This window comes from Somniosus microcephalus, chromosome 24 (assembly GCF_052327205.1).
Source record: "Somniosus microcephalus isolate GS21.2 chromosome 24, FLI_Smic_1.0, whole genome shotgun sequence".
In the NCBI taxonomy this organism is placed as follows: domain Eukaryota; kingdom Metazoa; phylum Chordata; class Chondrichthyes; order Squaliformes; family Somniosidae; genus Somniosus; species Somniosus microcephalus.
This window is the reverse complement of record NC_141010.1, coordinates 18900381-18917015: the sequence shown is the minus strand read 5'-3', so window position 1 is coordinate 18917015 and position 16635 is coordinate 18900381. Positions and strand designations below refer to the sequence as shown.

General features: G+C 44.0%; 1 protein-coding gene across 3 annotated transcripts in view; it reads right to left on the bottom strand.

The window, feature by feature from the left end:
- Nucleotides 1-1257: 1257 nt before the first annotated feature.
- Nucleotides 1258-16635, bottom strand: part of LOC147101101 (anion exchange protein 2-like) — a 72054-nt gene continuing 56676 nt past the window's right edge. For all 3 annotated transcript variants that reach the window (XM_085966285.1, XM_085966286.1, XM_085966287.1), the window contains 8 exons: nucleotides 15481-15675; nucleotides 12951-13127; nucleotides 11816-11905; nucleotides 10960-11117; nucleotides 9337-9590; nucleotides 7248-7417; nucleotides 5297-5470; nucleotides 1258-1395 (listed from right to left, as the gene is read on the bottom strand). In XM_085966285.1, coding sequence (XP_085822411.1) covers nucleotides 1315-1395; nucleotides 5297-5470; nucleotides 7248-7417; nucleotides 9337-9590; nucleotides 10960-11117; nucleotides 11816-11905; nucleotides 12951-13127; nucleotides 15481-15675 — 1299 coding nt within the window. In that variant the 3' untranslated portion in view covers nucleotides 1258-1314. The remainder of the gene's footprint in view (nucleotides 1396-5296; nucleotides 5471-7247; nucleotides 7418-9336; nucleotides 9591-10959; nucleotides 11118-11815; nucleotides 11906-12950; nucleotides 13128-15480; nucleotides 15676-16635) is intronic.

Here is a 16635-nt window from a genome sequence, read left to right as displayed (position 1 = left end):
CGGCCGGGTTTCCCTGAGGCGGGAGCAGCTGGATCCAGCAGGAAGGTACTTTTTACAGCACTGCTCGTGGGCCAGGAGGGGCAGCAGTGTGTCTCCTCCAAGCAAATCTTCTGCTGCGATCGCCCCCCCCTCCAAACCCACGTTGTTTCCAGGTCCCCCCTCCCTCCCGATTGCCGTCCGTCTTCTCCCCCCTATACCAACCTTCGATATGTCTGATTACCCCCCATCTCCCCTCCTGATGGCCAGGCCGACTGCTTCCACCACACCAACCTGCGATGTTCCCGGTTGCCAGGGGGACCGTCACCAATGGTTACCCGGCTGCGGCCTTCTACTGGTGGCTTCCCCACTACTGTCAATCTGCCCAGCTACCAGGCGGGAAACAGGGTAAAGAAATAATGAGATCTTGCCATTAAATTCGGCAGGACCTCCATGTTCCCGGCATTGCTGGTTTGCCCCCCACCCCCATAAACAGGCGCCCCCAACTATGGAGGCCTAAGAAACCCTTAAAGGAGTTTCCATCATGCCCTTGAGCACCACCAATCCCCAAACTATAAATTTCACCTGATTTCTCTAAAGTCAAATTTGTAAAATAATTAAGAACAAAATAAAATTATTTTACAAGGTATATGTGATTTCATTGTCCAAAACTTGCAATGGAGAGAATAATTCTACGTTTTGAACTTACCTGATAAAATTATATTGGATGATGTAAAAAGAAATGAACATTCTGCCAGATTTACAATTGTACATTGGAATGTAATGTAATTGGTTTGAGAAGAAGGGGTTAGCAATGTGATCTCTTTAGTATTACTACCTGGAGCTGCAGTAACATTACTCGCTACAGAACTGGAATCAAAATGGGCAATGGCATTATTAGTTTGACTCAAAAGGAGCCAGAAATGAATGTCTTGTAAGTTTAACATTTCATTTGTACCCTTGTCTAAAGACAGAAAACTCTGGGATCTTTGGCAAAAGAGCATAAAGTTGTCCTGCTTGTCAATTAGTCCCTTTTAAACTCAAGGAAGTCTGGTCAAATTTCTGAATCAGGTTACTATGGCCACAATGTGATTTCATTTAGCCCCAACTACTGGGCTGCATCGTATTTTGACAATTGTACATCTCCAAAGCTAAAACTAAGCAACGATTACATAATTACATATATTAGATTAGAGGCACTCATCCTCCCTTTTGGCTATTGCGCAGATTTTTTCATTACTTAACAAAGAGAAATAAGTAAGACACAGGTGAATGTTTCTGTTGTCTCTTAAGCTGCTGCTTGCAAACAGTTATGTCCTGTATATGGGTCTGAGGTCCTTAGGGTGGCATTGCTGTCTCATCGTAAACATCCTGACCTTCCTTCTCCTCAAAGGTAGGCTCCGCCTCGTCGCCATCCAGCTTTATAAAACAAATCAAAGCATTGTTACTTCACTGAATTCCTGGATGGGTATAAATGCCACCATCTTGATGATGGGACTGTGAGTCTATAACATTTACATAGAAACATAGAAGATAGGAGCAGGAGTAGGCCATTCAGCCCCTCGAGCCTGCTCCACCATTCAATGAGATCATGGCTGATCATCCAAATTCAGTACCCTGTCCCTGCTTTCTCCCCATATCCCTTGATCCTTTTAGCCTTAAGAAATATATCCAACTCCTTCTTGAATATATTTAATGAATTGGCCTCTACTGCCTTTTGTGGTAGAGAATTCCACAGGTTCACCACTCTCTGGGTGAAGAAATTCCTCCTCATCTCTGTCCTAAATGGCTTACTCCTTAGACTGTGTCCCCTGGTTCTGGACACCCCCGCCATCAGGAACACCCTTCCTGCATCTAGTCTGTCTAGTCCTGTTAGAATTTTATAAGTTTCAATGAGATCCCCTCACATTCTTCTAAACTCCAGCGAATATAAGCCTAATCAACTCAATCTCTCCTCATATGTCATTCCTGCCATCCCAGGTATCAGTCTGGTGAATCTTCGCTGCACTTTCTCCATGGTAAGAACATCCTTCCTCAGATAAGGCGACCCCTTCCTCAGATAAGGCGACCTTATTTGATTGAAAGACTAATTATTGACTTGTGTTTTACATTAAAAAATATCAAGGGTACATTTTGACGAACATTGATGTCATTCTAAACAACGAGCAGGATAATGCAGTTGCTGGAAATCGAAAATGAAAAACAGAAAACGCTGAAAATACTAACATTTCAGGTGTTAGGCCCTACGTCAGGACCGGAAGATATTACAGATGAACAGCCTTTAAAAAGGAACGGAACAAGGGAAAAGTGAAAGGCAAAGGAGAAGAAAAATACGCGCACAGCAAAAGAAATAAAAATGGTCTGTCAAGTGCTTGTGTGAAGAACAGGAGATGTTTAAATGGCAGAAGGGATATTAGCAGCAGACAAAGGAGGCATAATGAGGCAAAGCAAAGAAATAAAAGACATATACGACACACAAAAAGTGTGTGACTAACTAAAGGGGGATAGGTAGAAAGGGAAGAATGAAAAACTGGTGGATGAGAAAAAGCAGATCGACACCAAGGGTGCAGACCACCGCACCAATAATGTTGCAGCAGGAGGCCCCTATCCCAAGTACCACCTGCTCTCTCCCCAATCCCTAAAAACACTGGCACACCTATCTCTCATTGTCAGCACCTACTGCCAGAGAGACAATGGGAGCTATAGTTAAGGTCCGAAGCTGTAAAAGTCAATGTTAAGGAAAGAGGCTAGAAGGATGACGTGCTGTTCCTTGAACTTGCGTTGAGTTTCTTTGGAACAGTGTTGAAGGGCAAAGGCAGAAGGGTCAGACTAGGAGTGGGATGGTGAATTGAAATGGGAAGTGAACAGGGAGCTCGGGGAGAGGCGGGTGGGGGGCTGCGGGCATTACCCTTGTGGATCGAATGGAGATGTTCAGCAAAACAATCAGCCAACCTGCATTTGGTTTCCTCGATGTAGAAGAAGAGCGTGTGGCGAAGGTGATGGAAGAGTGAGCCAGAGTGTCATGGAGGGAACAGTCCCTTCAAAATGCCCAGAGGGGTGGGGAAGAGGGAAGACGTGTTTGGTGGTAACATTGTGATGGAGGTGGCAGAAATGGTAGAAGATGATCTGCCTATTGCGGAGACCAGTGGGGTGGAAGGCACCCTATCATGATTCTGAGAGGGGAGAGAAGGGAAGAGGGCAGAAGCACGAGAAATGGAGCTAACTTGGTCGAGTATCCTCAGTTGAAGAAAAGGTAGGACATTTCGGAAATTCTGGTGTATAAGACGGCATCATTAGAGCAGATGCAGTGGAGGCAGAGAAACTGGAGATGGGAATGGAGTCCTTGCAGGAAGCAGGGTGGGAAGAAGTATAATCCCGTTAGCTGTGGGAGTCCGTGAACTTGTAATAGACAGCAGTGGATAGCCTATCCCCAGAGATAGAGATAGAGAAGTCTAGGAAAGGAAGGAAAGATTCAGAGATGGACCAAATTAGGTCCTTTGCACACGCAAATGCGGAGCCTTATGCCTGCCTGAGGCCCCCCTCTGCAATATTTGTTTGCCCTGAGGCAGCCAGCACCGGCGGCATTCAGGAAAAAGAGGTCTACATCGGGCCTAGCAGATGGTTCTTAAAGGGACCGCTGAAGGCCGCCACCAAAAATGTAAGTTTGTTAAAAATACTTATCTGAATGTGGAGCTGGGAGAAGCAGCAGCACTCTGTACAAACAGTAATTGGTGAAAGACAGCCTCCTAGAGGGAGCCTCAACATCATAGCTTTAGCACACTTCTAGTCTCCTAAGTTACATTACCACTTTTGTGTAACTTGGACCCCAAACCATTTCATCACATTGAAACAAAAGTGGCCAAAGACATTGCAAATAGCAGATTTGAATCCAATTCAATTAATATTTCTGATAATCGAATGGGATGTCAGTGACTGAATATTTACATGGCAATGTACTGATATGTTAACATTGCCTGCATTTCCAGAACGTCTCTGTATCTGGGCCCGAAAGTTGTTTCAGTTTTATTAATGTCAGCGGTGAATTTTTTTACACGGACTCCAACAGATTGCCAATACTAAAAATAAGTTTTACAAATTAACCTACTTGATAGCCATCACTTAAATACCGCTATGCTGACATTTTGGTTCTCTGACAGTACAGTGACGAGTTGATGTATTGTGTCAAAAACCTGAATGGACCTTGGTAGGAGAAAAAGTGGATAATCCTGTAATATCACTTTATCAGATACACTGACGTTCAGCAAGTTCGTGGATTCTGGGATGATGTACAGGAAACTTTTTTTTATCTGGCACTGACGGGACCGACGTGGTGCCGGTTCATCAAAAATTCCGGATAACCGAACGCTATAGTAAAAGATACAGAGAGCTGAGAGCTCCGTATAAAGCAACAAACCCTGTTGCTTAGCAACAGGTTCAGAACAATGGCCACAAGTTGCAAGCGTCTCTGTAGCTTAGCAACAGCTGCAGCCACACTCTTGCACAGCAACACATGGAGGAAGGCAAGTAATAAAAGTTACCTGAACCTACTCCTGAATTTTGCCGGTTAACCGAGATTTCCGGTTATTTAGGTGCCGGTAAATCGAAAGTTTCCTGTAACAAGGGTTTTATCAACAAGCAAAAGACATTTTCAGGCCATAAAATTGTTATCTTTTAATTATGGAACCATAACATTGAACAACAGTCTCAATGAGAACAAATAGGAGAAGACTGAAGTACTTTCTCCATAAAAAAAGAGACAGAAGGCATGTCTCCATAAGAGCAGACAACAACAGCCAATGGAGGCCTGCCTCATAAACAATGGACAGGAGAGACCTGTCTCCTAGCATTGCCAACTCTGGTTGGACGGGCTCCTGGAAGTTTCATCACATGACCTCCCATCTCCATTTGCCCCACCCCCACGCTCCCGTCATTGGTCGACTGACGTGTCTATCCTCATGGCCCAGCGTCTCCCCACACTAATTGGAAAGCAAACAGACTCTTTGTTACCCAATTAGATGATTCTTATCTGTCAGCTTTTTTCCCATCTCCAATATTTTTATAACTAACAAAGTGTTCAAGGAATTTTTTTTTTAAACTCACATTTTTTTAATGCCCCAATGATTTTTGTCCCTGGTTGCTCTTAATGGTGTCCTGGAGTTTAACCTGGATACTCCAGAACAATCCTGGAGGTTTGGCAAACCTCTGTGTCTCCATGAAAGCAGATACCAAAGTACCGTTATTATGGAGTTAGGCTCAACTTATAATTTCTTATGGAAGAAAAGTTCAGAAAGATTTCTTACTTAGGTATTTAGATACTTACACTTTTCATCTCTAGTGCTGAGAAGATCTTGGTGAGCACAAACATTCTGAGGGGAACAGTAAGAATCAGCACGAAGGGGAAAGCCAAGGATGCAACAGACATGTTGACCGCCCACAGGATCGCAATACATACAAGCTGAATGAAAGTAAAGATGTGCATACGCAAGGTGCGGACCTAGATAAAAAACAGAGAAACCTTCAAAAGTTGTGTTCTGGAAGGATTTAAACACTTTACATTCAGTCTTGGGAGGAATGATCACGCACAAAAGAATATATCTTCTTTTCATTACGTTTTTCTTTCTCTGTTATGCTATGTCAGATTTGCCAATCAGAAAATCATCCCTGCTGGTGACCTACTGCACCTCGAAAGGCGAGGCAATATTCTTTGGGCTGGAGTTTGCTCTCAGCCAGTGAACGAATGGCACCAGCCGTTCATTACACTTACACTTGCCCATAGACTTTCTATGGGATTTTGCACCAGAACTTACTAGTGGGCCAGAAATTCGGGTCGGAGGCTTCCCGCGGGCACAAGCCCCCGACCTGCACTTACCTAGCGCGCCGGCCGTTGTGCTGTGGGCCCGTGTGGGATTCCGATCCTGGGCCTCCTCCAGTTGCCAGCGCGCAGTGCTTGCGTATCCAGGGGCGCAGTTAGTTCGAAGCGTCCCCTGGGATCATTTAGGCCATGGGGAGCCAATCGTAGCAGGGAATCTCTATTCATAGATTTGACAGGAAGACCTGTCAAATCTATGATTAGAGTTCAGCCCCAAAATATAACTAAAACTTCAAATAAATTTTAAAAAAACATCACATTTTAAAAATAACTATAATTTACATAAAATAACTATTTCAAACAATAATTTAAATTTTTGAAAAAATTAATTACTGTTTTTAACGGGGCTAAAAATAAACTTACCTTTCTTTAAAGTATTTAAAAATAATAAACCTGTGGAAAAAATGTTTTAATTTTACTTAATTCACCACTTACCTTGTTAAAAGCAGGCCTTGCGGCTGCTTCTTAAAAGCATAGCTCCTGGAGACTTACCCTCCCGGAGAAACCTGGAAAAAAAACGGAAGTTCCAGGCGTACGCGCTGCCTCTCTGGCGCACGTGTTCGACCTGTGAACCCCTTCCTTCAAGGGAATGGAAGTTCCGGTTTCCAGCGCATGCACAGTGCATGCACGAAACCGGCACTTTCATTGGCCCTACGCGTGAGTACCCAGCGCGTACTCACCCGTGGGGACCTGAATTTCTGGCCCACTGTAATTAGAGAGCCATTTCAGTGCAGAGCACTCTACAGAAGCTGTGGGACCTGTGTGAACTTAACAAATCAGATTGAAGAATCGTTACTGAGGCGTGCAGAGTCTGAATCAGAAAGTGTAAGTTAGAATATTTAATTCAATGACAAATCTTGTACAGAAATCGAAATAGAGAGGGAAAGAAAGATGGAATTAAGAGCGAGAGATAAAAGAGAAAGAAAAAGTAAAAACAAATTTATTTACTGTTTATATTTTTTAAATGGAATGAGACTCCACAATTGTAAAAGTTAATTTTCAGTGTCAGAAAGGTTGTTTAGCAGTAACTAAGACTTATCATGCCATTAAAATTGTACTTACACTGGAATGGACAAGCCCTAGCTTTTTCTGGTGAGTTTAGTGGGTATCTATCACGTAAGTACCGCAACTTCACGCCATTCCATCTATTTTAATGCTGAGTCTTTTGGCGAGATACCCGGTATAGAGCAGCTTGTGGAGGAGCAGGGCAACTCGGACAGCTAGTTCCTGATTTCGGCGTTTAACTGCACATGTGTGGTCGCTGGAAGTTGCTGTCCAATTTACACTTTAATAACAGTGAGCGCTGTTAGCCTCACTGTTATTTCTGCAGCAAAAATCCGGCCCATTGTGACTAACCACTCGCCTCTTCAGTAGATCATACTGTCTCAATGCAAGTTCTTACCTTGCGAACGTAGACACAGTCTGGGTGGTGCTTGGGTGGGATCAGCATTAGGAGTAAACGATCAAACAGCTGGATTCCATTCAAAGATGTCACTCCCATGTACAAGAAGATTCCAAACAGGACAGCAAGTGGGATCATACGCAAAACTTTTCCGATCACAATCGACAGGCCTGGAAAATTAATCCATGCAAATTATTGAGAGGATGGTAATTCAGATGCAATTACAACCAAGCTATGAACAGGTCAGACCTGAGATTGTATTCACAATTCACAATGAATGGTCAGATGATGGAGCTAGACTGCAGGTGTAATGTGAGGGTAGCATTGAGCTATACTGCTGACTCACAGCTCTGGCCAGTCACAGGAAAGTAGTCTTTGTTATGGGGCACTTAGACACGTACATGTTCCCTGCTTGTTGGCGTCTGAATACTGGCAACATTTCTAATATTAGAAAACAGCTATTGGGACTGTTGACTATTTTCTAAGATTAGAAGCTTAAAGGAGATTCAGTAGACTGCCTGGGCTATTATTCATTTTCTAACTTTTTTAAATGCATTAGGCTTAAGTGGGATGTGGTTTCACATCCAATGCAAGGTGCCAAACTGGTGCTGAATGAGCTTGCCTCACTGGATCGCATTCTTGCCTCTAAGTCAGAAGGTTGTAATACTAAGGGAATGCTGCCTGCCGTGAGATGCTAAATTGATGTCTCATCTGCCTGTTTTGGTATTTCAGGTGAATGTTAATGATGTGCTCAAGTCCAGAGATTGAGCACAAAATCTAGGCTGGCACTCCAGCGCAGTACTGAGGGAGTGCTGCACTGTTGGAGGTGCCATCTTTCGGATGAGACGTTACACCGTGGTTCTATTATGAAGAAGTGCAATGGAGTTCTCCCCGGGGTCCTGGGCCAATGTTGATTCCTCAACCAACATCACTAAAACAGATGATCTGGTCATTATCACATTGCTGTTTGTGGGACTTTGCTGTGTGGAAATTTGCTGCCGTGTTTCCTACAGTACAACAGCGACTACACTTCAAAAGTACTTCACTGACTGTAAAGCGCTCTGGAACGTCTTGAGGACATGAACGGTGCTACAGAAATGCAAGTCTTTCTTTCTATTGCACTATGTGAGGAGGAGCATAGTATTCCTCTGGTGCTCTAGCCAACAGTCCTCCTTCACCCAACACAACCATCATCGCACTGCTGATTTTGGCATCATTGCTGTGTGCAAACTGGCTGCCATTTTCACCTACAAGACAACAGCAACTGCAGGCTGAAGCAATTAATTGGATGTGAAGTGCTTTGGATGGTTCTGAGAGATATGATAAGGCACTGCTGTGATGCAAGATGTGCAGCAGAATACTACTATCAGGGTTTGAAACTGGACTGAGAAAGACATTCCTTCGCTTGTTCACAGCTTCCTGTGGAACCCTCTCCCAGGGCAGCTGAAGTTTGCCATAACTCATTAATACATTGAGTTTCCAAATCAATTCTGTTAAACCTTTCTTGAATTTCATCGGTTTTACATATTTTGCACAATATTTCACAGATATATGTTATTAATTAAAAATGTCGAAGCATTCAATGCAAGCTGAAACAAGCATAATATCATCCTGAAAAAAAACTTTGCATCACCACAAAGATGTCAGTTAATTATGGAGCAGCAGTGGGTGAGATTGAGAGGGACAGGGAGGGAGAGAAGGCCAAGGAGAGACTTGGATTCTATCCCATTCTGAGATGCGCAGGGTCACAAACAAATGGCAAACCTCATCAGGAACGCATTTGGGAAAATAAATTTAAAAACGTACAACAAATGTAACGTAAGTATTCCAATGGTTATTAACCATATACTGTTGTGTTATTCATCATACATTAATCAAATTATTACCAAGGAGCCACTGACTGACCTCCCAGGGCATATATGTCTGAGAGTGCTTCTAAGTGATTGTCAATCTGGGATACAACTTACTGAAGAATGCGCCTGAGCGACAGGCTTACTGTACTAAATATCCTTTACCTAAAGTATATCCTTTACCAAAGTATCAAGTATGCAGCCCTACACTGTACACTGACTATTCCGTCCTTACTCACCCACTAGAATAGCGACCGCTAGTCCAGTTATTCTCTGCTCCTTTACTTCTTGAATCTGGGGCTTGTCGCCTGGTGCAACAGATTTGCTCATCACAGTCAGGGCATTGCAATGGGTGACGGTCCTCACAGTGGTGGCACTGAGCCAAGGCACGCCAAAAAGGGCACTGATTCCACCCATTACCACAATCAGCAGCAAGTCCATGTGGAATCCAGAGCCTTTCACCATCTTCCGGTCTGCCTTACTGACAATAAGCCTGAAAGAAACAAAGAACAGGTTAGGCTAATAACAGTTGCACTTTTATTAACAGCAATTTGGGGTCATTATTCACTCCTTTGTTTCATTTATATAGTGACTTTAACATAGATAAACATCCCAAGATACTTACCAGAGGTCTATGTGATGGGACAAAAATGGACCCTGAGATAAAGGAGATAGTAGGAAGGGTGATCAAAAGCTTGGTCAAAGAGTCAGGTTTAGAGAGGTCCTTTGAGGAGGAGAGGAAGGTAAAGAGGTGGAGGGGTTTAGGGAGAGAATTCCAGAGCGTGATGCAAAGTTGAAGACTTAGCTGCCAATGGCAAGGTGAAGAGAGGGGGAGAATGCACAAAAGTACAGAGTCAAGGAACGGAGAGTTCTGGGGTGGTTGGTTGTAAGGCTCTAAGAGCTTACAACAATAGGAAGGTACAAGGCCATGGAGGAATTTACAAACAAGGATAAGAATTTTAAAGTTGAGGCATTAGGGACCTGGGAGTCGATGAAGGTCAGCAAAGGGGTGATGAGTGAGTGGGAATTGTTGGAGGATGGAGTAAGAGCAGAAGAGTTTTGGATGAGCTGAAGTTTACGGAGGATAGAGGATGGGAGACTGGCCAGGAGAGTATTGGAATAGTTGAGTCTGGAGGTGACAAAGGCAGGAATGTAAATCGGATGTGCGACAGAAGTGGGGGGAATTGATAGATAATACCAGATTTTTCATTGGTTACAAACTTTGATTTAAATTACCAATTAATAAACTAGTAGTGCCCAATAAATAATACCTTTGTAATTCTGACTTGTGTACAGGAAACTCTTTTTTATCCGGCACCGACGGGACCGGCGTGGTGCCGGTTTATCAAAAAGTCCGGATTACAGAGAGTTATAGTTAAAAGGTACGAGAGCTCCGTACACAGCAACAAATCCAGGCTTCCCTGTTGCTTAGCAACAGGTGCAAGAAGCCCGGCCACAGACCAAGCGTCCCTGTTGCTTAGCAACAAGTGCAGGAACCCCGATTACACAGCCACAGATCCAGGAACGGCCACTAATATGAAGAAAAACTTACCTGAACCTACTCCTGAATTTTGCCGGTTAACAGAGATTTCCAGTTATTTAGGTGCCGGTAAATCGGAGAGTTTCCTGTACCTCTGTAGATAGTGAGGAGGATAGCCAATCTTCAGGTCTCAGGAAACAACCCTCACAGTACAAAGACATTTGAAAGAAAAGTATATATACTGGATAATTCTCAGCCTGGGTTTCAGCCCTAGAAGGTTCCTCAAAGAACTTTAGAGCTGTGTTTTAAGCAATAGATCATTCAACATGAATACTGCTTTACCAGCACCTCAGGCCTCAGATATTGTCTTCAAAGCACTTACGTTGTGATTTGAGATTCCATGAAGACCAGGATAAAAACCAGGATGGCTGGAACAATTGAGGCAGCCATCATCCAATAGGGGAAGCCTTTAAGAGGGTGGATAAACCAGCCTCTCTTACTGGGGCTCGTCACTTGAAGACCGTCAGGAACAAAGAGTTTCTACAATGAAAAGAATTAGATTGAGATTAAATAGCTTTGTGTAAAATAGACACATAATACCCAACATTATTGACTACATTTTGTTTTTGGTCAGCTGGGTGCCTGACCTGTGCAAAAAGCAACACCATGTTTAAGAGGCTCTGAACCAAATTACTGACAAATTCACCTAAGTATAGCTTTTCTTTGCCTCATATGATGTGCAGACTCTCACCCTATAGAGATATAACACACCTATCTAATGTCAGACAATTTGGGCAAGAACCAAAGCTTAGGATTTCCCCAGGTGTGCACAGGGGTATTGCTGGAGTGTACCTGGCCAAGACCATGCAACTTACAGCACTGGTAACCTTCCAGCTGCTAGTTCAGCTAGGATAATTCTATCTTTAGGGCATTATTTTTTGAAGGTATCTTGAGTCTAGTGGAAGGAACACCAACAGCCTGTAACCGACCTACCCTTCACAGTCCCATCAATAAGCCAGGATATCTGATCAATCATCAATAACATCCTGGAGTGTTGCGGACCTTCCAGCCATCTAGAATCAGATCACCGAGTCTGTCACAGAGCCAAGCTCAGTTTCAATCTCCGACTGCCAGACACGCCATCTGGGAGCCAACCTGCCTCTAGAGAAATCTTGCTTCCCTCCCCTCCAAGGAAGAGAGTCATTATTGACCAGATGGTAATCAGTGAACCTACTAACCTGTGTGTAGGTGTCTTTAATGAAGAAATCTATCAGCACCATGATAAGGATGGCAATGGGAACACCAAAGTCACCAATCACACGCCGGATCTAAAAGGAGGAGAAAGGGGCAGCTTTCACCATAAGGTTCACAACAAATGATAAAATGCCCAGTTAAGCATGTAGTTATCTAAGTGGAGCAATAGCACTGCCTTCGGGTGCAGATGGGAGATTTCTCAGTGAGAGTTTTCTCTATGTATTGTTATGGGGGGCGGGGTGCTCAATGAGTGGCAGAGTTCTTTATGGACTGTCACAGAGGGTGTGGTTGGGGGTGGGGGGCAGTGGTTACAGAATGAGACATCTTAATTCTGTCATTGGGAGGTAGAGTTACCATGTAACAAAGTCCTCAGCAACTGCCACTGGAGCACGTGGTATATCCAATAGTTAGTCATGTGAGTCAAACCCATGACTGAGAGGATACAAAGCATTCATAACAATCCATTATTACCAATCCTTACTGAAACTATAGTAAACATAGGCATGCATTTTTCATTTATCCAGCATGGATGTTGTACAAATCGGGACTGACAGACTACATATACCATATGGTGACACTAATCAAATGCATGTTGTCTAATTCAATCGATGAATTACAGGAGCCCGAAGAATGAATTTGAGCTGCGTCAGGGAGGCTCGGAGAGACAGACTGAATAGGGGAGGCCTGGAAAGTTGACTAGACCAGGAAGATTTAGAGAGTCTAGTCAGGTTGAGATGGGCCAGGGAGACCTGAGAGATCAGCTGGGATCAGACGGGTTTGGAGAATTGGGTTTATACGGGAGGCCTGAAGAGTTGGGTTGGGTGATGTGGCCTGGAGATATGGGTTGGGTCAGGTCAGGAAGCCTGGAGAAACCTGCTTGCATTGTGAGGTACCAAAGGTATTAACATGTATAAAAGATTTGTTGGTTTGTCTGGTGATAGTAATGAACTTTGTATGCATGTTACCATGTTTCATTTGGGCAGACACAGTTTATTTAGTTTACCGTATTGTTCAGTAACAAACCTTGACCGGATAAATGGAGTTGACTATAAACATTTCCCTGAGAAATGTAAAGTTTGTTCAAATTGCAAAAGGTTAATTATTAATAGCATTACTCACGGATCCTGGAAGGAAGCGACTGGTTTTCAATTTTCTTAAGAAAAAGGCAATCAAGAAGGTTCCAAACATTAGCACAAGGGACAGCAGAGCGGTGTTGGGCTGTGCTTGCTTCTCATTTACACTTGTGCCAGTCACAGTTGCGTTGTAAGTCCCAAGCAAGGGGTGTGTCTTAAAAATCTGTTTAAAAGAAAGCAGCAATGAGTGGAAAAAAAACTTCCTTCCATTAAATGTATCTTTTCTTTTCTGAATGGAACATATGTCATCTTTTCAATCATTTTTCCCACCAACCACCGGAGAAGAGGATGGGCGAGTCAATCAGAAGGGAGAATGCTGACGATTGTTGCAACTTACCCCTAATTTCTTCAACTGCGTGCCCTTGCTGACGCCAACAGAGACAATCTAAACCAAGCATTACTTGGAATATGCTGTAATCCTCTCACGGCCTGCACACCAACGCAATCGCATTCTGTGTAGAACAAGACTGCGGGGTACGTATGTGAAAAAGAAAAGATGGACCAAGCAGCTCTATTATCGAACTTCTTCGGCGATGCTTACAGTGGCCAATCCAAAAGATGAAAAGTGTTCTGTACAGGCTTGGTGAACTAATCTGAATGGTTTGGCAATTAGAAACTATGGTGTGGAGATGCTGGAGTTGGACTGGGGTGGACAAATGTAAGAAGTCACACAACACCAGGTTATAGTCCAACAGTTTTATTTGAAATCACATGCTTTCGGAGCGCTGCTCCTTCGTCAGGTGAAGTGGAGAGATGCATAAAGACACAGCTTATATAGTCAGAGAATAATGCCAGATGATTACAGGTAATCTTTCTAACTGCCATTTATCACACCTCGGCAGAGAGATAATCACAGCGATCAAAGGTGTGAATGGTGTCCAAACAGGTTAGTCAGGAAAACATTACATCAAAGAACAATGAGGTGGGGTCACAAGGGGTCAAATGTTGCAGATGATGGGGTCTGTATGAAAAACAAAAAACAGACCAAAAAAAAAAAGTTTTTTTGTCTGTTTTTTGTTTTTCATACAGACCCCAGCATCTGCAACATTTGACCCCTTGTGACCCCACCTCATTGTTCTTTGATGTAATGTTTTCCTGACTAACCTGTTTGGACACCATTCACACCTTTGATCGCTGTGATTATCTCTCTGCCGAGGTATGATAAATGGCAGTTAGAAAGATTACCTGTAATCATCTGACATTATTCTCTGACTATATAAGCTGTGTCTTTATGCATCTCTCCACTTCACCTGACAAAGGAGCAGCGCTCCGAAAGCATGTGATTTCAAATAAAACTGTTGGACTATAACTTGGTGTTGTGTGAATTAGAAACTAGGTCACGATTTTAACTTGGGGCGGGAATTGGGTGAGTGGGGGCCGACGAGGGTGGCAAACCGTCCTGACCTTGGCAACGCGAGTCCCGGGAGATTTTACCACCCGGGCCTCATCTGCATGCCCAAAACCAGCGGGAAGCGCTAGCTGGCCCCACAAGGAAAGTAAAATAAATTAAAATAACGTACCTTTTAGCGCCTCTACTGGCCCTGGCTCCGCATCCCACTAGGTTGGCCTGGCGGGAAAGCCAAAATTAAAGTAACAGTCGGGCCTTGATGATCTGCAGATTTAAAGCAGGACCCCACCGGTTTCCAGCGGGTGTCCTTCTTACCTACTCAGAAGAGTAGGTTAAAATCGTAGCCTGTGGGATTGGTGGGGGATGTCACTGGGTGAGTCAACATGGGCGATTAGAACTGCCCGCTAGCCCAGTCTCTGCCAGATTGGGCCAGATTAAAATCACCCCTAAATATTTCATAGAACATTATTAACCGTTTTTAAAAAATGAAAACAAAGATTAAATTACTCAGTGTTCTTCGATTATTGCCATATCTTCATTCTTATTTGCTCAGGCTATCCTCAATCCATTATTAAATTGTCTCATCTTTAGCTCCTTACTGCTAACGCTATACAAGGATCACAAGCCAGTTATGATTTCAGATCCTCAAAGTATCATAAATCATTGCTGAGTAGGTTCATCACCCCAGCCTCCTCCCAACCTCCTGCTCATTCTTCAGTTTCCTCTCTGTAAAACACCTTGGGATGTTTCACTATGTTAAAGGTGCCACATAAGTTGCTGGTTCTATTGATATCAACAGCAACAGCATTCAGAAATATATCTAACCTGTCAATGGCTGGCCTTTCCATCTGGTTATACAGTCTCATATCTGCGACAACAGGATTGGTGATGTTCAGACTCCAGCAGGATCAGCAATCCCAGTACATGCACTCTCTGTTAGAGTTTCTCCCATGCTTTCCATTAGCGTCCCTCTCATATCACTCCAACACACACTCTGTCAATGTCTTTCTCACACACTCTGTTAATGTTGCTCGCAAGCTCATTCTCTGTTATGTTCCCCCCCTCGGGCTCCCCCTTTGTTACTGTCCCTCTCCGACTCGTCTGTTAGTGCCAGGCTCATTGACTCAGTTAGCCTCTGTCTCACATGGTTGAGTTTGTTTGTACACACCTTGATCAGTTTGAAGAAGGTTTCAAAGATGAAAATGAGGGAGATTAAGATGGAGAAAATTTCCTGCGTGAATCGGGAAATGAACCGAACCAAGAAGCTGCCTTCAAAGGCAACGAGAAGGATGACGATGATAATCAACCAGAATCCGATCCAAACCCGGCCAGTCAGGTAATTCATCTCAATGCTTTTACAGAACTGGAAGAGAAGGATGTAGAGTGACGATTTCAGAGTAACACATTTACTGTTCAATACAGGCACTTTGTGATTAAGCGTCATTCAGTGTAACACAGACGCTGTCTAAGTAACGTGATAGTAACATTCGCTCACTTTAACAGTTAATGTATAGGTGTGCACACCACCTGGCTGAGACTCGATGTTGTACATATTTGCCCATGTGGCGAGGGCTTGATATTTAAGTGCTCACTCTGCACAGCTGTGGCTTGATGTGAATATAGCAACATTATCTGACCGTTCAGTCCGTAAGGGTGGCCCCGAGCTTCCGGTCGCCTGTCACTTTAATTCTCCACTCCTCTCCCACTCTGACCTCTCCGTCCTCGGCCTCTTGCACTGTTCCAATGAAGCTCAACGTAAGCTCGAGGAACAGCACCTCATCTTTCGATTAGGCACTTTACAGCCTTCTGGACTCAACATAGAGTTCAACAATTTCAGACCATAACCTCGGCCTCTATCCTTTTTTTCCTATTTTTTTTTCTCTCTCCCACATGGCAGCTGTCTTTCATTCTGCCAGTGTCATTTACACTTCATCTAGAGCCATCTTTTGTTTCTTAACTTGTCCCATTACCATCTCCTATTGCCTTGCACCATCTCTTAATCTCTCGTAATGGGGGAGAAATTGGGTGAGTAGTGCCACTTATTAGCGCCTAAAGAGGCAGGCAGTGGCTGTAGCGCCACTGGCTGCGCCTCCCGCGATATTGAGTTGGGGCGATAATGGTGGCGTTAGCCTTTTGCGCTGCGCCGCCACCGATGACGTCATCGGTGTGCGCAGTGCCCCATTCGCGCCCCGTTCACGATATTTGGTTGCGAACACCGCAGTTGCGCCATTCGCTACCCGCGCCCGGTTCACGGGGCCTTACTGTGCCGGCAGCGGCGCAAGTTAAGGTGAAGGTGCAGGGTGGCCGCCTTTTTCGGCGGCCG